This window comes from Lissotriton helveticus, chromosome 9, assembly GCF_964261635.1.
Source record: "Lissotriton helveticus chromosome 9, aLisHel1.1, whole genome shotgun sequence".
Lineage (NCBI taxonomy): Eukaryota > Metazoa > Chordata > Amphibia > Caudata > Salamandridae > Lissotriton > Lissotriton helveticus.
The window spans coordinates 142,175,893-142,201,589 of NC_136070.1; the positions used below are offsets into that span (position 1 = coordinate 142,175,893).

The 25,697-nt window shown below is 46.9% G+C and overlaps 1 protein-coding gene across 1 annotated transcript in view; it reads right to left on the reverse strand.

Annotated features, from left to right (window-relative positions):
* Window positions 1-25,697, reverse strand: part of TYRO3 (TYRO3 protein tyrosine kinase) — a 395,592-nt gene that overhangs the window by 99,979 nt on the left and 269,916 nt on the right. The window contains exons 8-10 of the mRNA XM_078659652.1: window positions 7,511-7,653; window positions 1,859-2,003; window positions 1,146-1,275 (exon numbers count right to left, since the gene is read on the reverse strand). Coding sequence (XP_078515778.1) covers window positions 1,146-1,275; window positions 1,859-2,003; window positions 7,511-7,653 — 418 coding nt within the window. The remainder of the gene's footprint in view (window positions 1-1,145; window positions 1,276-1,858; window positions 2,004-7,510; window positions 7,654-25,697) is intronic.

Below are 25,697 nucleotides of genomic sequence, written 5' to 3' on the forward strand. Positions count from 1 at the left end.
ATTTATCCCTACTACAATATTTAGGAAACGATACATGCATGTTTTGTACTTGGGACAGGTCAGATTGACTGAACCTGAAATGGACACATACCATAGGTACACAGATGTGGTAAGTCACAGGGGGCAGCAGCAGAAGGCATGGTTCTCCTACATCCATGATTCCCTCCTGGGGGTAAGTGGCCAAGCAGCTACGCCACCAAATGTGGGCCTAACATATCTGAGTTAAAATGCTGGGTTCCCCTCCCATTGGATTGAAACTGTGATTACAGGAGTGGGTACAGGCAGGGTAAAGCCCTGTACGAAGGGACAGAGAAGCAACAGAACTCGTACATGGGTTGATGAATGCCTATAACGGGTTAGAGCTTGGTGGGTTTCCATGGCCACTGAATCCTCGTTCTTTGTTGAGAAGGCAAGCAAGCCAACCGACTAGGATGGTGGGTGGGTCTGGCCAAAGTGGACTCCAACCCATAGGAGAGAAGACAAGAGTCAACAACCCACTGCAACCACACGCCAGGGATCAGCTACAGTAACCAGATAATGTTTCATTCAAGACTTCCTGGCCTAATGTAAACCCGAGCAACAACTGGAACGCAAAGGATTTTCAAACATATATAAGACAGCAACATTTTGAGCCTATGGCAACTATTCAAACTAGGATATGACCTTACTTTGAGCCCGGCCTCACGCCTCATTTCAAAAGGAACCAAATCCTCCTTCACTAAAATAAGCGCTGCTTATGTCCTCCCTTTATTTGTAGTGATGGATAACAGTGCTAATGACTGTCCTCTGAATTATGCTGGGAGGTTTTGTTTTTAGGACGGTGACCACTATATAGCTGCTGCACCTCATATATAACTCATATGTAGTAGTCTCCCTGCCTTGACCTCTTCTGCTTTCACTCACTAGACCTCTCATCCTAGTCTTGCCTCTCTCTCTTAACATAGTGCACCAAAGGCTAGTGTCTGGTGGGATTTCCCTTACAATTCGCTTCCAGGCACTATCTGGTGGCTTACAGCACCCTTATAAAACATTATGTACCCCTGATGGAGACCAGCCTCACACTGGCACATGAATCCACCATGGGTGGCATGGGTAGCAGTCACTATACTGAACATTGCTAGGTTAACCCAAGCTATCACTCTTACCCGAAGCGAGTCTCTTTTCTTCTCCTTCGAAGGAATATTAGGGTCATAGCAACAACAGTAACAAGGGCAGTAAGGATGCCCAAGACCAGCGGTACCCAGGACATTCCGCTGTTCAGCTGTCCCTGTCTTCCTAGAACAAAAATAAGATGTCAATTAGGGAGGAGCAGTGGAATATGTGGTAAGGGATCAGAATATCAAGGAGTGACACGCAACACTCAAGCTATCTTAAAACTAAGCAACCCCCCTCTTCTTTGGAACATTCCCCAAAGTTCAGAATCAGCTTTAGATATGTTAAATGACTTATTAACAAACTTGCTGCAAACACAACACACATTTATTAAGGCGGGATACTGTGTGTGAACAAAGAGTCTGACAGAAATCCTGATTACAGTATGCATAGTGTGTCCCTAGGTCTTGTTGTCTCTTGTCAGCCTAGAGAAGCTTCTTCCCAAGTCATTACAAAATCTCTAACCAGAAACAGACTATTACATTTAAATGGTTTACTGACAGAGATGGAGATGCTGCTTTGCTTCTAAATTATTTCTTATCCACTTTGGGGACTGTAAATTATACACATAATGCAACAAAGCGTTGCCACTAGGCATGAAGCCTGATAGACACCACTGGTACCCAGCGCCACTGAGATAGACCTTAAGGGCTGCGATGAAGGGTTAGTAGTTGGTCCCATTTCCACATCGATGGGCTTGACTTACCTGCTTCATGTCTTGGAGTCATGAACAGAGGTTCACTCCATGGGCCGCAGCCAGCTGAATTCAGAATGCACACTCGCGCAATGAAATCCTTCTGGGAGTCCCATGCAGTCAGGTTGGCTATTGTCCCATGTACTAACATTTCTCCCTGGTAAAACAGAAGAAATATTATATAAGACACAAGTTATGCCAAAGCAACTCAAATACCCACACAGGCTCATGTCAGTCCCAGCACCCAACACTGGTGAACCATCAATTCCTGAAATACTGTCTCGGATATTTAGCTCTCTGGTCTCTGCTTCTGCTATCTGATTTTTCAATATCAGAGGTTTAGTTCTGGTGGATGGAAAAGGACCAGTATAACTGTTCGTCCACCTACCCAAGAAGCTGCTCTGTTCTCTCCCTGTAACTGTGGCCCATGATAGTCCCCTTTGATGAGGGAGAAAGATTGTGGCTTGGCAGTGCTTAATTTGAGCCAGTGGTTTTTATCAACACCTGCACATGAGATAGTCCACCACAAGTTGACACTGTCTGACTAATTTAGAGATGAGCACAACAACAGTCAATTATGAATTTAATATAGATTAAAAATTAGTATTTACCAGCCGCCCAAGCCCTTCTTGTAGCTTTTGAGGGCTTGGAATAGTCTGAACTGTCACATTTGCAAGAGCTTGATGTGTTGTTACTATCATTGGCAGTTCTGGCAGTGGCAATGAGTACTGCAAGCTGCAGTGGCCTCCTGACGAGAGCCCTGGCACTTATCTGTTTTGCAAATGTAGTACTGTGCTTTAGACTCATCCGAAAGTGCTTTGACATAGCTTCATGGTGGGAGAGACTCATGACTCCTAAATTGAGTGGTCACCCTATCCTCTTTCTAGCCAAGTTCCAAATCCTTGAGTCACTGCTGCCTCTTGCCCCTTGTTGGACTGCATCAGGTGGAGGAGAGTAGCAAAGGGCCAGGCTACATAGGATGACGCCGAGAGAAATCAGGACTGGTTCTGTTACGGAGCCTTTGCATTTAAAGATTCCGGATTGCCGCAACAGAACAGTGGGACTCAAAGCATTGAATTGTATGAACTGTTAACCATTATTAAAACATTGGAATGTTGGTAGCTCCATTGAAAACAATGGAGTGCTCCGGGCTTATAATGGCTGGTATATGCCCGGAGCTCCAACATTCCAATGTTTCTTAGTTCAGAGCTCTGGCTGTGAACAAAGGCTTCAGGGAGCCGAGGGGATTTCAATCTCCTTGCACTCCCTGAAGGCTTTCTTTTGTTTGTTAGAACATTCTGCCCTCAAGTGGCAGAATGTTCTAATAGCCCTATAGCCCTTCGTAGCAGGGCTATACCGGCTATTAAAGTCATGCAAGCTTGTTAAAGTCCCTCGCCTTCGGCTCAGGCTTTTAACGCTGCAGCGGGCCTTTAATAGCCGGTATAGCCCGCTACGGCGGGCTATAGGGCTATAATAGTACTTTTTGATACCTTAAGAATAATTAAAAAGAAAATAAAAGGAAATCTTTCTGGACACTCATTGTATGTGGACTGAGTGCAGTAAAAGATTGTGTTATTCGAGAGGCTAACAAGTCAAATTATTTTCGGACATGGTCTTCTCATTACCACGGCTTTCACTGGCATCAATTTCATCTTCTCGGAAAGTACTGAAGGCATCGTACCTGGAAGGTTTGCGCAGACCAATGAGGTGTGCTGGTTTTGAAGATATTTGTAAATTTCCTCAACTCTACTGTTTCCATTTTGTACTTTCAGCCTCTCAGAATGACGTCACATCATGCAAGGTGAAGCAGCCGAGCTGTGTCTACCGTAGAGTGGTGAATACCAGCTGACAGCAGGGCTCTAAACTAGGATTAACCCCACCCATGCTCATGACAAGCTCAGCTCGTCATGAGCCACAGTTCCCGTGTGTTCATGACGAGCTGAGCTCGTCATGAGCCGTGGAACGCTCACACGCGGGGATAATTCCCCTGCTCTGCTGAACGTTCCACGAAAACGGGTGCGGCCGTGACGAGCTCAGCTCGTCATGAGCACACGAGAACCGTGGCTCATGACGAGCTGAGCTCGTCAAGAGCACCGGGGCGCTGTGCGCGCCCCTCCTCCCCCCAGCACAGCAGGGGAATGTGCCCCGCAGCCAAGGGGTTAACTTCCATGGATGGGCGGAAAAACAAAAGACTGCATGTTTCATAAAAGAGTTTTTTATTGACGTGATGTAAACCACTTAATCAAAGACAAGGCTGATAAGGTGTGCTAGGGAGGAAGACGTTGGCTTTTTCATAGACGGGGAAAGAATACAGATGTGAGGAACAGAGAAAGCTTGAAAAAGAGAGAGGAGGGGTAAGAGTGAAGAAGGGAAGAGAGAAAAGGATGGTAATATAAAAAAAAGAAGGGGGGAGAATGTGGCCTAACTGCTAGGGCGGTCGACCTTGGAGCCCACCTTGGAGCCCGTGAACCTGGTTCGAGTCTTGGGCAGGGACGATCAACATTCTGTGATTCTGAGCAAATTGCGTAATCTCTCTGTGCCTTAGAAAAATGAATGTGTCCGTCTGTAACCTAACTGGTACTCATGTAAAGCGCTCTGATACCTTCGGTTCTAGTTTGCGCTATATAAAACTCCAAACTATTTTGTCTGATGCCCAATGGAGCTACTTGGTTTATCTATAGGGGAGATGGGCCGTGGATTCCCTCCTTGGTCGTCACCTACCCAGTCGGTCTTTAGGCAGACTTATTTTCGTCTCTCCTTATTGTCTCTTCCCTAGCTCCTATCCTCTCTCCCCTGAATCTCTCCCCTTGCCTGCTACTCTGCCTACCCCCCTGTCCTTTGTGCCCTTTGACTAAGCACTCCTTCTCCCCTTGTTGGGGAAAGATCCAATATTTATACTCTGGAGTCTCAGCGAACCCGCTGAGTGAGTCCACCGCGCCAAGGGAGCCACTCACACTTGAGGTATGGTATGGCACCCCTTGCCAAAGCACTCCCTCTCCCCTTTTTGGGGAAGGATCCAGTATGTAGGCCTTGGAGTCTCAGAGACCCCTCTGAGAGAGTCCACTGCGTAAAGGGAACCTCTCGCAATAGAGATAGGGAAGGGATACCACTTCCCTAGGATCACAGCTTACTGGACTTTGGACGTTGCCTTGACTCGTCTACCGGTTTGTGTCCCCGTCACCCTTCCCCTCCTCTCCCCATGCTGTCTCTCACCCTCCCCTCCTCTTTCCCGCCTTCACTATCTGTCTACTTCCCCTGCGCCAACCCCCCTCCCCTGAATCTCTCACCTTGCCTACTTTTCCCCTTACGTATTTGTGCTTATTGTTTATCTTGACCTTACAAGTAACTATGTTGCCATGCTCTAAGAACTGTGTAACCTTTGTAACGATGTAACCTGTAACTATGATCTGATGCTCATGTAAAGCGCTCTGATACCTCCGGGTCTAGCCAGCGCTATATAAAACTTTAAAAATAAAAAATAAAAAAAAAAGGGACAGGGGAGCAGAAGGGGAAAAGACAAAGGAGAAGAGGAGAAAGAGAGGGGAGAGAAATAGGGAAATGGGGGAGAAAGAAGAAGAGGGGAAGGGTGACTGAGAGAATGCCCTATGAAAGAGATGATAAAGAGGGAGTAAACGAGAGAGAGAGACAGAGAATAAGATGTGGAGTGAGAAATAGCAAGAACATGAAGACAGAGGAAAAAGGAGGGATAGACTGAGAATAAAAATGGGGTTGTACAAAGAAAGAAAGAAAGGAGATAGAGGCCAAAGAAGTGGAAGGAGTCAAGAGGAGGGAATGGGATAGATAAAGATTCAAAGGGCGAGGGAGGGATACAACTAAAGATTAAAAACTCTTTTGAAACAAGCACAGGCAAAGCCAATAGGTTTGGCATGCTTTTGAGTCCTGATTAAACATTTTGAAAAGTTTGCCCCAGTGGAAAAAACCGACTACTTTCTGTATACAATGTATCTATGAGATAAATAATTTATTAGGTGACGATTCAGAGTACTTCTGAGATGTAAAATAGTCCCCGAAGCATGGCAATGCAAGCCCTCTATAGGAGGCAGAATAATATACCAGCCAGTTGTGAAGGGTGAGAGAGCTTTACTCCACTAGGTGGAGCCAACGCCGCTCTATGGCCTCATTAAGACCTTCATTACACGTTGGCCACTATCGAGTACTATAATTATGATCAAAACAGACAAGGAAGTGTTAGATATTTATCAATGTGATCATTCTCGTCTATCACCAGTTTTGAGGGAAAACGTGGATTTTAGTGCTTACTGCACCAAAATCTGCATGTTACAATAAATACTGGAGATTGTCCTCACCCCAGATAATATTGGAAAAGTTTGTCTTGTCGATGTTCATCTGAAAAGCCATTATTCCGATGTGTGTGGTAACAGGAGTTACAACATATAGCAGAATGTATCAGTAATCTAGTAATGAGCGTCTAGGTGTTGCAGAAATTTGCACTGTAAAGCCAGACCTTAAACAAACAATTCCAGGTTACAAACTGAGGTAGTGCCTCTAAAGCAAACAGGCCCAATGAGGGTGGATGCAGAAGAGGGAAACAAAGAGGCACAGGCACAGCAGAAAACAGGAAATGCGAGGAAAAAGAAAGAAAAGCCACGCAGAAAGAAATGAATACAGCACCATGTTTATCCAACATTACCTCACATGCTGCTATAATGTGGTTTGGGCGTATTTTCTTTCTGGGTTGAGTTTCATTCAACAAGCTTGGCTGTGGTCAATTTCACAACCGGGCCTGGTGGTAAGGCTTACACAGAGGATGGGGCAACTCTGCAGCAGTGAGGAGCTGCTCAAGGGAAAAGTGTTATTGGGACCGTGAGGTGGTGGACAGATGAGAGGGGATGGAGAGGAGGTGTGACAGAGACGTTCATGTGTTTATAGGGGGGAAGGTTTCCCTGTCTACAGAAAAAAAAAGAAATCACTATGCCCACTGCAGTTTCTAATTCACTTTAGTAGCCAGTCGCCATCGTTAGACAGGATGGACAGATTGTTTCTGGGCCACTCTTCTGTACTATTACACTCTCCTAAGAACAAACAGTGCTGCCCACGTGTGAGCCCGATGACGCTGTGCAGGTGTATGCCCAGGAAAATACCTGCCGAAGGGCTGCTTTCATGAACATAGACCAATGATATATGTATATACAGACAAACCCCTCCTAGAAAACTCCAGGGGTTGATAACTTTCATTGTACTAACCTACATTTGTACCCTAAAGTAGTACGGTTCATAAGCTTTCAGAGGAAGTCACCCGGACACTGTGAGGCCTCGATTACGATTGCCTGGTTGAGTCCGATTGGACCAGTCAAGAGACTCCCAGCTGCATTGGAATTTCCAGCTAAACTGGAATGCAGTGAAGCTGTTGTGTTTCTCCAACAGATTTCATTCCAGCCAGTTTTGATTGAAAATCCAGAGAAAAATAAGGAATTACCTGGAGGAAATCCTACACAAAATTATGATTCCTGGGTAATTCCACATTTTTGAAAGAAACCTCAGGTCTCACTTTTATTTCCCGTTAAGACTGCACCCCAGAGTTACCAGTATGCCCCATGAACGGTAACTACTTTTTCGCAGATGCATAAGAGCGGTTGGAAAGCCTGCCGTGTGTCAGATGTTTCCTAACAGCTGCCAGATTACCTGGGTCACGTTGTCCTGAGCCCACTGTAGCCTGTACCCCAAAAGAACGTCGTCCTCCAGGTCAGGGTTCTCCTCCTCCCATTCCAAAACCAGCACCGAGTCTGCATGGATCACGCGGACGTTCCTCGGAGCGATGCTGGGCACTGCGGGCAAAGACACGTCCAGTCATGTCAACAGCAACATACAGAAACAATACATTTTCATATAGGGGGAGTTCACCAAATATAATGTGCTGTTTCCCAGAATGTTTTCACATCTACCAAGTTCCCTACCAAAAAACGATTTCATAGACAACATCCCCCAAATCATTAAGCTCTTTTCTAAATGGGCATTCTCACCCTGTTCCACAACCTCTTCCACATCACGCACTCTGCTCAGAGGCCTCTTCCACGCGTTTCCTTCCATTGACTCTGCAAGACAGTTGTATGACGTTACAACGCATACTTTTACAACGCCTACCTTTACATCGCAAGTTTTACAACGCATACCATTACAACGCATAGCGCTTTGGGGTGCTGGATAGTGAATAGTTTAATTTACTATTCCAACTACAGTCCCCGTGGATAGTAGGGAAGGTTATTGGATAGTAAATTAACCTATTCCCTATCCTAGAGCGCCCCCCAGCGCTATGCGTTGTAATAGTTTGCGTTGTAAAAGTTGCGCTGTAATGGTAGCTCGTTGTAAAAGTTTCGTTGTAAAGGCTGTATACCCTGCAAGACACATCTCTTCAATGCAGCGTGCATCATAACACTGAGCTCTAAAAAATCTATCTTGACATTTAAATACCACAAAATGTCGACTTGTAAATCTGGATCACATTTTACGACTCCAAAATAGCAAGTCCTAAATATCGACCTGAACATATAGAGATTCGAAAATATCGAGTTCTAAATATCGACCCACACATATACAGACTCAAAAATATCGAGTTCTAAATATCGACCTGAACCTTTACAGACTCCAAAATATCGAGTTCTAAATATCGACCTGCACATAGAGCAACCCCAAAATATTGAGTTCTAAATATCGACCTACACATATACACACTCCAAAATATTGTTCTAAATATCGACCTGCACATATACAGATTCAAAAATATCCACCTCTAAATATTGATCTGCACATTATACAGCCTCCAAAATATCGACCTGCACATATTCCTGCTCCAGTATTGAGTTCTAAATATCGAACGGAACATATACAGATTTGAAAACATCGATATTAAGTTCTAAATAAAGACCTGCACATATCAACTTCAAAATATTGCGTTTTATTTACCCCAGCCTAATTCAAATAGAAATAGTTTCAATTGGTCTCAGCAGAATTGCACTCTGTTATATTCTGACGCGTGCAGTTGGCAAGCTCTGTCTATATATGATCTTGGCCAAATCTTGCACTCTGTGTACTGACATATTATGCATGTAAAGCTTTGGCTTCTCAGCGGAAAAAACTATTTAAGGTAACTTAGTTTCTCTATTTCACTCTACGACTGGGCCAATACCCTCAGTGGAGATTTTATCCCATAATACTTTCACATGTTACAGTACCAGACTCAAGCTAAAAAATACCTTTTGACTTTTCACAAGGTGTTACCCATCCCATACCATTCCAAACGAACTCAATGGAAGTACACCAAAATCTCTCCCAAACCCTTCTTGGTTTTGTTAATGGCAGCGCAGCACAAACACACAATCTTGGCTCTAAAAAGTACATGTGCTACCATCAGGTACTCCTTACATGGCAACTCTGAGGCCATCACCCAGAAGCCCCCCTTTGCATCACCCAGCACATTCTTGTTTGGGCATCCTTCCAAAAGTGTACCTCCAAGCAGGCGCGCAACACCCATTGGACTCACCGGGCTTCAGCCCCCCCCCCCCCCGGTCGTGTGTGGCAGCCTGGGATGAGACAGATCCCGGGCACACACAGAGCCGCACCCGAACGTTTCACAGGTCTTTAAAACACCATTTGAATGTTAATTAGGCCTTGCAGTTGTTTCACCCCTTCTAAGAGCCCCTGCAGCTCCACTCTGCCTACTGATTAAACGTTCAGCCCGACTCGAAATTTGTTCTTAGCCCCCCCCCGAAATTTGGCTCTAGTTGCGCCTCTGCCTCCAAGCCATCATCCTCAGGCCTTCCATCATTTCTCCTTTTGCTGTAGATTCACATTCTGCACCCTCTAACCCCCGCACAATAGTTTCCTCCACCTCCCAGTGTTCTTCTGTGCTTTCCTTACTCTGGAATGGAAAACCAGCTGGACAACTTACAATTCTATTCTGTGTCTTTGGGTCACATTCTACTTTGTGTGAATACTCTTACACTGTCTAAGACATCCTTGCAGCATCTCTCCTGGGATCAATGCCACACATGGCTCATCACACAAACTCTTGATCAGCACAAACTGCCTGAAGTGTTTGTATTCACCCAATATACGGTCTCAAAATCAAAACCAGATCTTATTTCTTCATCGTGTGAATATATTATCGAAGCAAAATATAATAGTCACATCAGGGCCACAGGAAATCCCCCGCCCCCACATTCCCCAAACGAGCAAAATAATACACAGACAACGAATTAGTTTGGGAAAAATTTGCTGCAGGTTTATTACATACAACATATGTAATAAAGGTGGGTAAACATTACGGGCGATCCCGGGCCGGCTGCATTCTCGCCAACTGCCCGCCTGTTGAGCCGAACAGCACAGTGGCGAACCACCCAACTGCTGTACAATTAGAATATAACTACTGACACGCCCCTTGTGGGGTGTGACTAGGCAAACCCCCGGTTGCACAGGCCCACAACCGCCCGAAGGACTACTGGGGCGCCGACACGAATTCCTGCACCTCCCATGAGGTTACAGGTTAGGCTCTGAGGTTATGCTCTGGCACCCCTATGTGCCCGCTGACGTCCAGCGTTTGCACCTCTCTTCTTCCGGATCGCCCAGTAACTCCGCTTAACTCCAACCTGCAACTATAAATAGACACATTAACAAACCTCCACAATTCCCTCATACAGACACTCTGGGTTCGAGGAAAGGGAGGGAAAAGAGTGTCCCGACGAGCTCGCGACGGCGTCCGGAGCGGCAAAGAGGCACTCCAACGGGGTACTGGAACTTAAGTACCCATGGAGGCCCCTCCCCGCCGCCCCGGACGAGAATCACCGCCAGCCGCCTCCTCCAACCAGTGAGGAGGAGAAGCTGAACATCCTGCTGGGGGCGGGACAGCCCTCCGAGACTAGTGGCCCGCCCTCTCTATGGCCACTGCGTGGCCTCGGGCAGGCGCATTTTCACCAATCGCAGTATTTTTGGGACACTGCTGCACAACGGCCTTTTCACTGGCAACAATAGTGCTCACATTGTACATTTCGCTCCAAAAGCTCCTGAGGTCTTTGCTTCATGTAATGTACAACTTCCGACAGAACTCTGCTCGCTTCCGCTAAAACAAATCCGAAGCAGTAACCGGAGCTAAGCAGACATAGAACCCGCCACCAGGGGGCGCTCCAGCGGCCGCCTTCCCTCCTCTGTGGCTGCGCTACGCCTGACGTCCACAAGAGAAGGGATAATATTGGAATGTCGAAAACAGGGCAAAGGTCATAGATCTTGAAACTAATCCATTTGGAAGTGAACTTTGTGCACCCTCACTCTGACTGGTCTCATGGCTACTTCAGAATAGACTTTACACCAAAAGGAATAAATAGCAGGCTAGAAGATTGAGAAACATTTCCAAAATACATGAATCAAAGCACTGAGCAGCCGAGCCAGGCGCGTGGATGGATGTCGCGAGGCTGAGCGCGCGCAGCTTTAGTAAAAGGAAAGTGTTCCACGTCCCGGGGGACGGTGACTCATGAAACGCAAGCGGCACGCATCGGGCGCTGAAATTAAACACTAGGTGCTCTTCTGTGACCTCATTTCAACAAGGGGTGAGTTAAAAACAGCGAAACGTTTACCAGCCTCGATTCAAGTGATAAAGTACACTCAGTCACAGGCCTCGCACAGCAGGCACATGTAACTGCGATCGCGAAATGCCAGAGTAAACAACTTGCTGAATGGATGTTGGGGGAAAAGCCTTTGACCAACTTGGATGTTCTGCTTCCTGCAAGCAAAGGGACAAAGGAACCTACATAACACAGCGTGCACACGACCCCTAGCCGTGGAATGCGCTGTCCGCGGCCCCCGCAGGGGGCCATTCCAACGGGCGGCTCTTTAGTGCCATTTGGGCACAAACGCCACCCTACTGGCCAAGGATTAGACGCAGGAAGGAGTCCTTCACCTTGGCGCACTAGGCACGTCACTTTAAAAAAAAAAAATTATGCATTTTTATAAAGCGCAGACTTTACCCGAAGGTGCCAGAGTGCTGTACAATAGAACCAGTTACATTACTTGAGAGAAATGTTACAAAATAGAACGTTACAAAAATAGCAGGACACCGTATCAAACACAGTAATTTACAATGACTAACAAACTTCCTAGCAGGGTCTGAGAATAAAGGAATTAGTTCTGAAAGTGTCTTTGGAATAGAAGAGATTTGAGGTCAGCTTTGAAGATCCGGATGGAGGTGGTGGCATGGAGCAATGGACGAAACGAGTTCCAGATTCTCACCGCATTACCTGAGAACGATTGAGCCATCCATCGGCGGACAGAGGTCCGGGGAGGGTACTTATAACCCCCCCCCCACCTCTCTGGTGTCCTCTTTGAGCCAGACACACCGAACGTTGCAGAGCGGTGTAAAAAGGGGGGTGGACTCAGACCACCTCTCTGAAAAGCAGCTTTGTGGAGCTAACTGGAGGTACCTGGTGGGCTAGTTCGACCCCAGGGACCCTCAGGATTCAACAGGACTTAATCCCCCAACTTAAAATGCGCCACGGGGCGCTTGCACACTGGTGAAGGGAGGGGGCGGGGCCTGATGTGACAAGTGTGCATACGCGTTCCGTGACGCGTTTTAAGTTGGAGGATTAAATCCCCTTGAATCCTGAGGGTCCCTGGGGTCCAACTAGCCCACCAGGTACCTCCAGTAAGCGCCACAGAGTTGCGTTGCAGAGAGGTGTAAAAAGGGGCGTGGCCTCGGACCACATCTCTGAAACACAGCTCTGTGGCGCTTACTGGAGGTACCTGGTGGGCTAGTTGGCCCCCAGGGACCCTTAGGATTTAAGGGGACTTAATCGCCCAACTTACAACCTGCGAGGGGGAGGGTTTGCACAGTGGTGCAGGGAGGGGGGCCTGATATAATGTTATGTTATGTTATGTTATATGGATTTGTATAGCGCGCGGCTGCCCCAGCCAAGGGGCGTCCCGGCGCTGCGAACTGACCAGAGTGCAAAATGAAGGTGCACAAAAGAACGGATTATTGGAAAAGATGAGTTTTAATGGCTTTCCTAAAGGCTAAAAGGTCATGCATCCCCCGTATGGTAACAGGCAGGCTGTTCCATAGTTTGGCAACAAGGAGGCTGAAAGAACGTCCCCCAACTCTAGCAAGTCTGGTGCGTGGGATGTTCACTAGATGTTGTCCCTCTGAGCGGAGAGGTCTGCTGGGTGTATACTCAGACAGGAGGGGGCTCAGCAGTGGGGGGGAGGCGGTTTTAAGGATCTTGAAGGCCAAACACAAAGCCTTAAACTGGATCCTTCTTCCCACCGGGAGCCAATGTAGTTTCCTTAAAGTTCCAGAAACAGAAGAGTGGCGGGGTAGGCCGACCAGAGCTCTGGCAGCCGCATTCTGGACTCTCTGCAGTCTAATGATTTCAGCCAGGTTTGCTCCCAAAAGGAGAGAGCTGGCATAGTCCAGTCTTGAAAGGATCGTCGCCTGGACGATGAGCTGGCGGGTGCTGCAGTCAAAAAACTTCAGAATAGGCCTGATGTTGCGTAAAATGCCGAAGCACGTGGCGGCCACTTTCTTGGTGTGGACGGTGTATTTTAGAGCCGAGTCCATCCAGACGCCTAGATTCTTAACACAGTCTTTAGGCTTAGGGGGAGAGCCCAAAATATCAGGCCACCAGTTGTCTCCCCAGGAAGCGGTGTTTTTTCCCAAGAGGAGAATCTCGGTTTTACCGGCATTTAGTTGGAGAAAGTTCGCCGTCATCCAGTTGGTGATGTCGATGAGTGTCTGTTTGAAATGACGGGCTTCCAGACCACTGTTGTTATTCAAAGCCACCACCAACTGGGTATCATCTGCATATGATACTAAAGCCATTCCATTCCTTCTGGCCACCTCCGCCAACGGGCGGACATAGACATTGAACAGGGTAGGGCTTAGGGACGAGCCCTGCGGCACTCCCTGTCCAATGCTGTGCTCCTTCGAGATGTAAGGGGGGGTGGAGACTCTAAAGGACCTGTTAGCCAGGAAGTCTCTAAACCACCCCAGGGCTGTCCCTGTGACTCCAATTTCTTCCAGTCTCATCAAGAGGACCTCATGTGACACCGTATCAAAGGCAGCACTGAGGTCCAATAGGACCAGTGCTGCAGTGCCGCCAGCGTCAAGAATGGAACGGAGGTCCTCAGAAACACTAAGCAAGGCTGTCTCGGTGCTATGACCAGCTCTAAACCCGTGTTGGGAGTCGTCCAGGATGTTATTGGTCCGGAGGAAGTTGGACAAGATGTTATTAACGTGTGCCTCGGCCACTTTAGCGGGCCAAGGGAGCAGGGAGATCGGCCTAAAGTTTTCCGGGAGTGAGGGGTCCAAGGTAGGTTTCTTCAAAATGGGGGATACCCACGCCTGCTTCCATTTGATAGGGACCCTGGCAGTGGAGAGTGACCGATTGATGAAATCACGAATGTGGTCTGTGATGAGTGCATGAGCGTCACAGAAGAGGTCAGGCTTTAAGGGGTCTGCCGGAGACCCGGATTTAATCTTTCTACAGATCTTAGAGAAAGTATCACGGTCAAGTGTGGGAAAAGAGATGAGGGAATGCCTGGAAGGATCAAAGGTGACCGGTGCCTGTGGGTCTCTGGGGAAGGTGTCGTATATCTTCTTGATTTTGTCTGTGAAGAATAACAAGTTAACAATCCTGCTGTGTGGGACTTACTGTTGGTAATAAAAGGGTAGTTGGCCCCCAAGGTTGACGTTGGGGGCTAAGTACTCCTCCGGTTACCTCCAGTAAATTCCACACAGTGGGATTGCTAAGAGGTGTTTCGGAGGCCACGTTCACCTTTCTCCACCACTCTGGAAACGCAACTGGTATGATATAGTTAGAAATTAGCATTTAAAAAAACCTTTGAAATTCACTGAAAAAACCATAGGTTTCAGGGACGTTATAGTTAGAAATGAGCATTTAAAAAACCTTTGAAATTCACTGAAAAAGCCATAGGTTTCAGGGACGTTCTAGGTAGTTGGACATTTCACTCGTACAAAACCAAAGAAATTCTGCCTTTATAGTTAGTTCAGGTATAACAATACCTCACGCCCCGCAATGCACTGGTGATGACGTCACATATTACATCATTCATGACATGGTCAGTGACATCACTGATGACATCTCAAATGACATCACTGATGACATCATCCACGTGAAAATCTGATGCACCTCCTCACACCCTAATAACACCTTTGATACACCCACTCTAAAATACAGACTACCATTTTCAAAACCATAAATACACCAATACCAGTTACTACATAGGCACTCACTGATTCCTAGGTCTACACACACATCCACTCATTCACCCATGCAGTCACTCATCAATACAGCACTCTCATATGCACTCATACACCTATACAGGCACACACACCACCACTCAGCCAGAGTCACTCACACACCTAGTCAGTCATGCAAAGATTAAATCACACTTCCATTTACTCACCTATACAGTTATACACACACCACCTCACTTATTCATACAGATACGAATGCATACTTACTCTCTTATACAATCACGGATACAAGTACACACTCATCCATAAAGGCACTCTCACAATCACTCATTCACATGATTATTTTTATACACCATCACTCACATATACTGCCTTTTACATATGTAGTTACTCGCACATGTACCACTGAGACATCCATTCACTCACCAACACACCCATATTCACACTCACCCACACAGCTTTTTCCACATGCACTTTTGAACCCATACACCCAGTGAATCAACCACTCACATCTATGCAAAGAGTCACACACCTCCCACCTACCCACACACTCAGGCACCCATACAAATACTCAGGCAACCAATCAATAACCCATATAGACACTCATGTAGCTACTCACCAACCCATGCAGCAGCTTACACAAAAAACAGACAGACTGGTACAGACATTCACACAGTTTAGTCACTAACCCATGCATTCAGTAAGACACATTTAATCATTCACTGATACAGTCAGTCACGCACCTACTAAATCCTCCATCCAGACACTTAAACACCCATTCATTCTTCAATACACCATGGCATATATATATAAAACATATTTAAACTTTATAGCAACACACAGTCACTGGATGATGTCATCAGTGATGTCATTTGAGAGGTCATCAGTGATGTCAGTGACCATGTCATGAATGATGTAATATGTGACGTCATCAGCAATGCATTGCAGGGGCGTGAGTTATAGTTAGCTGAACTAACGGTAACGGCGGATTTTCTCTGGTTTTGTAAGAGTGAAATGGGCAACTAACTTTAACGTCCCTGAAACCTATGTTTTTTTCAGTGAATTATATATATAGTTATATATATTTGTATATAAGAAACCCTCAGATCTAATAGGACATTTAGTCCTTTTCTATGGCTGTGCTCGTCCCGGATTTCATTCAGAAAATCTGGTCACCATAGATTGTCCGACTCTCGAACCGGGAACTCCAAGAGAGACGGTGACACTTAACATGGTCTAACTCTTGAACTGGAAACTCTACAGGAGACGGCAAACTTAGCCATTGTCTTACTCTCAAACCAGCAACTTCTCAAACCAGCAACTTCAAGAGACTCTGAAACACTTGGTATGGTCTTACTCTGGAACTGGGAACTCCAAGAGAGATGGAAACACTTTCCATTGACTTACTCTCAAACTGGCACCTCTAAGAGAGGCAGCAGCACTTGCCTTTGTTTTACTATCTAACCAGCAACTCCAAGAAAGACGGCAACATCTGCCATTCAGTTACTCTCAAACTTGCACCTCTAAGACAGACGGCAACCCTGAACATTGTCTTACTCGCCACCTATCAACTCCAAGAGAGATTGGAACACTTGCCATTATCTTACTGTCAAACTGACAACACCAAGAGAGACGGCAACCCTAGCCATAGACTTATTCTCGAACTGGCAACTCCAAGAGAGACGGCAACCCTAGCCATTGCCTTATTCTCGAACTGGCAACTCCAAGAGAGACGGCAACCCTATCCATTGCCTTACTCTCGAACTGGCAACTCCAAGAGAGACGGCAACCCTATCCATTGCCTTACTCGCAACTGGAACTCCAAGTGTCGAAGCAAGGTTGACTTCACATATGAAAAGGTGATTGTTTGAGTTAATAAAGAGAGTGAGGGGGCAAAAAGGCTCACAACATTAAGATGCAGGAAGAACTGGGGCCTACTGCCTAGAGCTGATGACCATGGAACAGTGGGATCCAGGGTCGAATCCTGACCCCGGCTCAGCATCCCGGTATCTGTGCAAAGCAAGTCAGCTGTCATTGTGCTTAAGCAGTATGAGCCTAAGCAGACAAACAACGCTCAACCGGGGGTACTCAAGAGCGCCTTACCATCCCTGCACTTGCCAATTTCAGCAAAGGTTGGGATAATATTGGAATGTAGAAAACAGGGCAGAGGTCATATTTTGAAACTGATCACTTTATAAGTGAGTTTTGTGCACCCACTCTGACTGGCCTCAGGGCTACTTCAGAATACCATTTTCAACAAAGAATATAAAGCAGGTTACAAGATTGAGAACCTTTTCCAAAATACATGAATCAAAACAATGAGAAGCCGAGCCAGAAGCGTAGATGGATGTCGCAAGGCTGAGTGCGCGCAGCTTTAGTAAATGGAAAGTGTTCCACATCTCGGGGGACGGTGACTCATGAAACGCAAGCCGCACGCATCGTGAGCTGAGATTAAACACACTTGGCACACTTGTGTGACCTCATTTCAACAAGGGGCGAGTAAAAAACAGGGAAACTATTACCATCCACGTTTCAACTGATACAGCTGACTCAGTCACACGTCTCTAGGACTGAACACATCTGTAACAGCGAAGGCAAAATATCAGAATATTCCAGTGGCGGCTGGTGACTTTCAAAAGTGGCGGAGTGTAAAAGTTTGGGATGAGTGCCTTGTGGCGAGCGAGCATAGTGAGGGAGCCCGCCTGTCATCTAGGGAGTTTGGGGGAGGGGGGGAGGACTTGTTTTCCCCTCCCCCCAGGAACATTTTGAAAAAAGAGTGGGTAATTGGTACATTTTCAAGCAAATTTGAGAAAGCAAGAAGGTTAATAAAGCAATTGTGAAATTGTAGTTCTGACATAAATAAAGAGATTTCAAATGATAATGACGTAGATAGCTGACAAGCACTAGCCAGTGGCTGAGAATGAACTGCTTAACCCCACAAAACATTATTCACTATACAGCAACCTGGGAGGGACCGTAGATGTGAAGATAGAAACACTAGCAGCACGACGTTCGTCTGTAGGGGTGCTCTTATAAAACCCCGGAGTCCTGGCAGAAGACTCTGGAGCCTGATCATGTAAACTGCACTGGTAACGGGCAGATCATTTCAGGCTAGACTGTTATTGCTGGAGCCTGATAAAGGGCAGCTCCCGGGCACACTTAAACAGTTTTTGAGCTGATGTAGGCTGGCTGGTCTGGGGTCAGTCATATTGCAGCCGCACCCAAGTACTTCACAGATCTTTAAAAGACCATTTACTTGTTAACAAGGCTTTGTTGTTTTTTAACCCTTTCTTAGAGCCCCTGCATCTCCACTCAGCCTATTGCTGGAAGAATTAGCCACCCGCAAAATGTTCATTAGCCCCCCCCCCCCCAATTTGGCTCTAGTTATGCCTCTGGTCCTTTGTCCTCGCACTTGCCCTCCCCTCCGGGTCAAAGGGTTAAAAGGGGGCTTGAAGGGAGATCATACGGAGCTTACAGGCACAAAGAAATAGGCACGTGCGCAAGCACTCCAGACACAGAGATACTCACAAACACACAGAAAAAGTTCACACTTGTATGCATGTGAAGATTACACAGACATATACACACACAAATAAACACATGAGAACAAAGTCCATCAAGCATACCTATAAGTACACAAGAGAAGTAGAAAATCACACACAATTACGCAGGCAGTTACACGGGAATTTGCACATAAACTAGTAATCTACAACCCTGTGTACACAGCGTGCACACAGAGGATCAGGTATGCTACTCCTGAGAGACATACACAAATAAACGTTCACACATTCAAGCACATATGTGGCAAATGTGAAAATACACAGGTAAGCCAAGATGCACATATTATCACACACACATATCCACACAGTATCATCCTTTTCAGCTGTGCCATAAATCATCGAAGTAAACTGTCGTAAACAGGCAGCGAGCACACGTTAGCAGGGAGCACACGTTGGCACCGAGCCAGGAAATTTGTCTTTCTCGTGCACTATAGCAGGACACGTAGAGAATAAGGTGGGATGGGGGATGCCAAGTTCTCACTCTCGACCCGGAACTTCAAGAAAGATTTCAACCCTAGCCATTGTCTTACTCTTGAACTGGAAACTCCTAGGGAGGTGGCAACCCTATCCAATGCCTTACTCTCAGAGTGACAACTCCAAGAAAGATGGAACACTTGCCTTCGTCTTACTCAGCAACTGGCAACTTCATAAGAGACGGCAACATTTGTTTTTATACTACTCTTGAACATGCAACACCAAGATAGAAGGCAACCCTAGCCATTGACTTACCCTCGAACTGGCAACCCCAAGAGAGATGGGAACAGCATCTATTGTCTTTCATTTGGAACTGGAAACTTTAAAAGACAGTGATGCTAACTATTGCTGTGTTCTTCAATTGGCAACTGCATTAGAAACACTCCTAGTCACTGCATTACTCCAACTTGCAACTCCAAGTGGGGAGCACCCCTCATCATTGTTTTACTCTTTGACCAGCAATTCCAAGAAAGACAGCACCCTAACCAATGCATTACTAGCTGTCAACTGCAAGGGAGTATGTGATCCTGGCAACAGCCTTAGTCTGAAGCCTGGAGTCGGCACATGCAAGCAAGAGCTCTACCCATTCAACTGTTCTGCCTTCCACTTGTCAACTGCATCAGAGTCAGTAAGCCAGGTAATTGTCCTACAACTGCAACCGCATGAGAGACAGTAAGCCAGGGCATTGTCCTACAACTGCAACCGCATGAGAGACAGTAAGCCAGGGCATTGTCCTACAACTGTAACTGCATGAGAGACAGTAAGCCAGGGCATTGTCCTACAACTGCAACCGCATGAGAGACAGTAAGCCAGGGCATTGTCCTACAACTGCAACCGCATGAGAGACAGTAAGCCAGGGCATTGTCCTACAACTGTAACTGCATGAGAGACAGTAAGCCAGGGCATTGTCCTACAACTGTAACTGCATGAGAGGCAGTAAGCCAGGGCATTGTCCTACAACTGTAACTGCATGAGAGACAGTAAGCCAGGTCATTGTCCAACAACTGCAACCGCATGAGAGACAGTAAGCCAGGGCATTGTCCTACAACTGCAACCGCATGAGAGACAGTAAGCCAGGGCATTGTCCTACAACTGTAACTGCATGAGAGACAGTAAGCCAGGGCATTGTCCTACAACTGTAACTGCATGAGAGACAGTAAGCCAGGGCATTGTCCTACAACTGTAACTGCATGAGAGACAGTAAGCCAGGGCATTGTCCTACAACTGCAACCGCATGAGAGACAGTAAGCCAGGGCATTGTCCTACAACTGCAACCGCATGAGAGACAGTAAGCCAGGGCATTGTCCTACAACTGCAACCGCATGAGAGACAGTAAGCCAGGGCATTGTCCTACAACTGCAACCGCATGAGAGACAGTAAGCCAGGGCATTGTCCTACAACTGTAACCGCATGAGAGACAGTAAGCCAGGGCATTGTCCTACAACTGTAACTGCATGAGAGACAGTAAGCCAGGGCATTGTCCTACAACTGTAACTCCATGAGAGACAGTAAGCCAGGGCATTGTCCTACAACTGTAACTGCATGAGAGACAGTAAGCCAGGGCATTGTCCTACAACTGCAACCGCATGAGAGACAGTAAGCCAGGGCATTGTCCTACAACTGTAACTGCATGAGAGACAGTAAGCCAGGGCATTGTCCTACAACTGCAACCGCATGAGAGACAGTAAGCCAGGGCATTGTCCTACAACTGCAACCGCATGAGAGACAGTAAGCCAGGGCATTGTCCTACAACTGTAACTGCATGAGAGACAGTAAGCCAGGGCATTGTCCTACAACTGCAACCGCATGAGAGACAGTAAGCCAGGGCATTGTCCTACAACTGCAACCGCATGAGAGACGGTAAGCCAGGGCATTGTCCTACAACTGTAACTGCATGACAGACAGTAAGCCGGGGCATTGCCCTACAACTGCAACCGCATGAGAGACGGTAAGCCAGGGCATTGTCCTACAACTGCAACCGCATGAGAGACAGTAAGCCGGGGCATTGTCCTACAACTGTAACTGCATGAGAGACGGTAAGCCAGGGCATTGTCCTACAACTGCAACCGCATGAGAGACAGTAAGCCAGGGCATTGTCCTACAACTGCAACCGCACGAGAGACGGTAAGCCAGGGCATTGTCCTACAACTGCAACCGCATGAGAGACAGTAAGCCAGGGCATTGTCCTACAACTGTAACTGCATGAGAGACAGTAAGCCAGGGCATTGCCCTACAACTGCAACCGCATGAGAGACGGTAAGCCATGGCATTGTCCTACAACTGCAACCGCATGAGAGACTGTAAGCCAGGGCATTGTCCTACAACTGTAACTGCATGAGAGACAGTAAGCCAGGGCATTGTCCTACAACTGCAACCGCATGAGAGACAGTAAGCCAGGGCATTGTCCTACAACTGTAACTGCATGAGAGACAGTAAGCCAGGGCATTGTCCTACAACTGTAACTGCATGAGAGACAGTAAGCCAGGGCATTGTCCTACAACTGTAACTGCATGAGAGACAGTAAGCCAGGGCATTGTCCTACAACTGCAACCGCATGAGAGACAGTAAGCCAGGGCATTGTCCTACAACTGCAACCGCATGAGAGACAGTAAGCCAGGGCATTGTCCTACAACTGTAACCGCATGAGAGACAGTAAGCCAGGGCATTGTCCTACAACTGCAACCGCATGAGAGACAGTAAGCCAGGGCATTGTCCTACAACTGCAACCGCATGAGAGACAGTAAGCCAGGGCATTGTCCTACAACTGTAACTGCATGAGAGACAGTAAGCCAGGGCATTGCCCTACAACTGCAACCGCATGAGAGACGGTAAGCCAGGGCATTGTCCTACAACTGCAACCGCATGAGAGACAGTAAGCCAGGGCATTGTCCTACAACTGTAACTGCATGAGAGACAGTAAGCCAGGGCATTGTCCTACAACTGCAACCGCATGAGAGACAGTAAGCCAGGGCATTGTCCTACAACTGCAACCGCATGAGAGACAGTAAGCCAGGGCATTGTCCTACAACTGTAACTGCATGAGAGACAGTAAGCCAGGGCATTGTCCTACAACTGCAACCGCATGAGAGACAGTAAGCCAGGGCATTGTCCTACAACTGCAACCGCATGAGAGACAGTAAGCCAGGGCATTGTCCTACAACTGTAACCGCATGAGAGACAGTAAGCCAGGGCATTGTCCTACAACTGTAACTGCATGAGAGACAGTAAGCCAGGGCATTGTCCTACAACTGCAACCGCATGAGAGACAGTAAGCCAGGGCATTGTCCTACAACTGCAACCGCATGAGAGACAGTAAGCCAGGGCATTGTCCTACAACTGTAACTGCATGAGAGACAGTAAGCCAGGGCATTGCCCTACAACTGCAACCGCATGAGAGACGGTAAGCCAGGGCATTGTCCTACAACTAACTGCATGAGAGACAGTAAGCCAGGGCATTGTCCTACAACTGTAACTGCATGAGAGACAGTAAGCCAGGGCATTGTCCTACAACTGTAACTGCATGAGAGACAGTAAGCCAGGGCATTGTCCTACAACTGCAACCGCATGAGAGACAGTAAGCCAGGGCATTGTCCTACAACTGTAACTGCATGAGAGACAGTAAGCCAGGGCATTGTCCTACAACTGTAACTGCATGAGAGACAGTAAGCCAGGGCATTGTCCTACAACTGTAACTGCATGAGAGACAGTAAGCCAGGGCATTGTCCTACAACTGCAACCGCATGAGAGACAGTAAGCCAGGGCATTGTCCTACAACTGCAACCGCATGAGAGACAGTAAGCCAGGGCATTGTCCTACAACTGCAACCGCATGAGAGACAGTAAGCCAGGGCATTGTCCTACAACTGTAACTGCATGAGAGACAGTAAGCCAGGGCATTGTCCTACAACTGTAACTGCATGAGAGACAGTAAGCCAGGGCATTGTCCTACAACTGTAACTCCATGAGAGACAGTAAGCCAGGGCATTGTCCTACAACTGCAACCGCATGAGAGACAGTAAGCCAGGGCATTGTCCTACAACTGCAACCGCATGAGAGACAGTAAGCCAGGGCATTGTCCTACAACTGCAACTGCATGAGAGACGGTAAGCCAGGGCATTGTCCTACAACTGCAACCGCATGAGACATTAAGCCTGGCCATTGACCTACCGTGCTGCAACTGCATGAAAGCCAGTAGGCTAGGCCATTGACCTACTGACCTGCACCCGTATGAGGCAGTAAGCCAGGCCATTGGCCTACTGAACTGCAACCACATGAAAGACAGGGATCCTGGCCAGTGTCCTACTCCGACGGTCAACCACAAGAAAGATCAGCATCCAGGTAATTTCTTACTCTCTGACAGGCAACTGATAGAGACAGGGTGACTCCAGCCACTGTTGTGGCTTCTCAACAGTAACTCCAAGAGACATTGATCCTACCTGCTGTCTTACTTTCTGGTCACAAATGCAAGAGCGACACCAAAGCTAGTAACTGTTGTACTAGTCCGCAACTCCAATCGTGGATCTGACCTTAACCATTGTCTTATCCACGAGACCGCCAACTCCAAGAGACAGCAACCTAGCCACTGCCTTGTTCTGGAGTCTGCCTACCTCAGGAGAGGCAGTGATCAGGTGTGGAGTTTGACGTTCCAGCATTACATAAGAGGTACAACCATCATCCCATTATCTTCCATCTCTTTATCTTGGGATACTCTATAACCAGTGAGCTATAAATTCCTTCACAGTTGACTATTGTTATATGTATTGACATTGTCTTTTTTCCATTCTGTATTAAAAATACTGATCTAAAGATGTCTTCTTAATCTTGCCTATATTTAAACTAAGGTAAATACTTCTTTGATATTTACTGATTTTTTCAAGAGTTTTCTTATACATTATTGTTGCAACACCGACATCTTAATTTCAATAAAGTTCTTTAAATAGTCCCCAGCACAGATACAAACATCACATAGAGCCACTGTCCTGTTGCTCACAGTAAAAAGCGGCTAACGTAACAGATAACATCAACACCCAGAGTGATCGCAAAGTGGATAAGAGCTGGGCTCCAGGTTCGATAGCGTTTACGCTCATGGCCCAGCCCTACAGGTACAAGCGATCCTCAGCAATTCTCTATACCAATAGTTCAACGTATAGGAGGGGGAATGATGGGTAATCTTTGGTTCTTATAAGAATGGCTTAGTATTTACATTATACAGATAATGCATTAGGCCTAGAAACTACTGCGCAAGCTCAGGAGTTATATGCTCTAAATTTCAGGCGCTGGTCACCTTTCGAACTGCAATTTTCTACCCACATCTTCGAACCAGTTATTACCAACAGGCCAATATTATGTCAAACTGCACAAATATGTGCCGAGGTAAATAACATTTCCCAAAAGCAAAGACCAGATGGGGTTATGCAAGGAAATGGACGCAATTTGGTCTGAGGCCTTTGAAAATGCTGTAGCTAGAAAACAGTAGAGGTGGCATCTGGTTTGTCTCAACTTCACTAACGATACTGGCGAGTGATCCTTTGGATAGACTACCTGCTGGCAGAACAAAAGGGACTGTGAAAATGTGATATTATTTCAGTTCATATTTAGTTCAGTGACTTTTTCAGAGGGCACACACAAAATATCACATCTCACAGCTGCATGTAACTGCCTGGGGCCCAGCAAGTGACCTGCTTCTCCTCAAAAGTTGTGGGGATGTTTATCAATCCCAGTATAAACATATTTAATCATAGGCCTCTTTATTTGAGGGGGGGGGGCTTCTAATGCAAAAAGTGCAGAGGCACAGCTCATCCTGCTGTATGTCTCAAAAGGCAGCCAAGAGAAATGTAATTTGCTCTAGGCCCTGGCAGCACCACCCTGCCAATGTATGCTTTGTGCTGAACTAGTTTGCAATTTAGGTCTACATTTTCCATGTGTGCCTGGCAGTCACATTCTCTGTGCCTGCTCCATTTTGCATACCCCTGCTCTAGGCCTACATTGTTCCTAAACTTACGTAGGCTGAGCATTCCATTCTGTGGCCACCCGGCTCCGTGCCCAGGCTACTTCTTTTAGCGTATGCCCAACTCCTGACTGTGCATCTTCCCTGTTTGGCATGGCCCAACTCTCCCTGTGCCCACCCAATTTCTCTTCTAGGCTTGCTGCAGGAACAGTCTGTGCCCTCCTGATCATGCTTCACTGTCAGTTTCAATCTGTGCCCACCCTGGCTCTACACTCTGCACATCACGTTCAGACTCCAAGGTTGCTGGTTCCAGTCTGAATCCAACCCACCCCTGCAGTGCTCTCATCATCCTTCACAGTGGCTGCCCTCGCCCTGCTTCATACTAACCCGGTCTGCCCACTACGCTCCTGCATTATTTGTCCAGACATTGCCCCATTCTTACTCTTTGGCTGCCCTACTCTTCTTCTGTGCACCCTCCTCTGCGCCTGCTTTATTCTCCATGTTTTTTTACATGATTGTGGTAGCCATGTGCCTTGGACCTGCCCACGCTGCAGCCGCTCTATTCCTGCTGCTGGTTCCACTGTGTGTCCACTATATTTTTCTGTGCTTGTCTAGCTCATGCTTCTTTCAT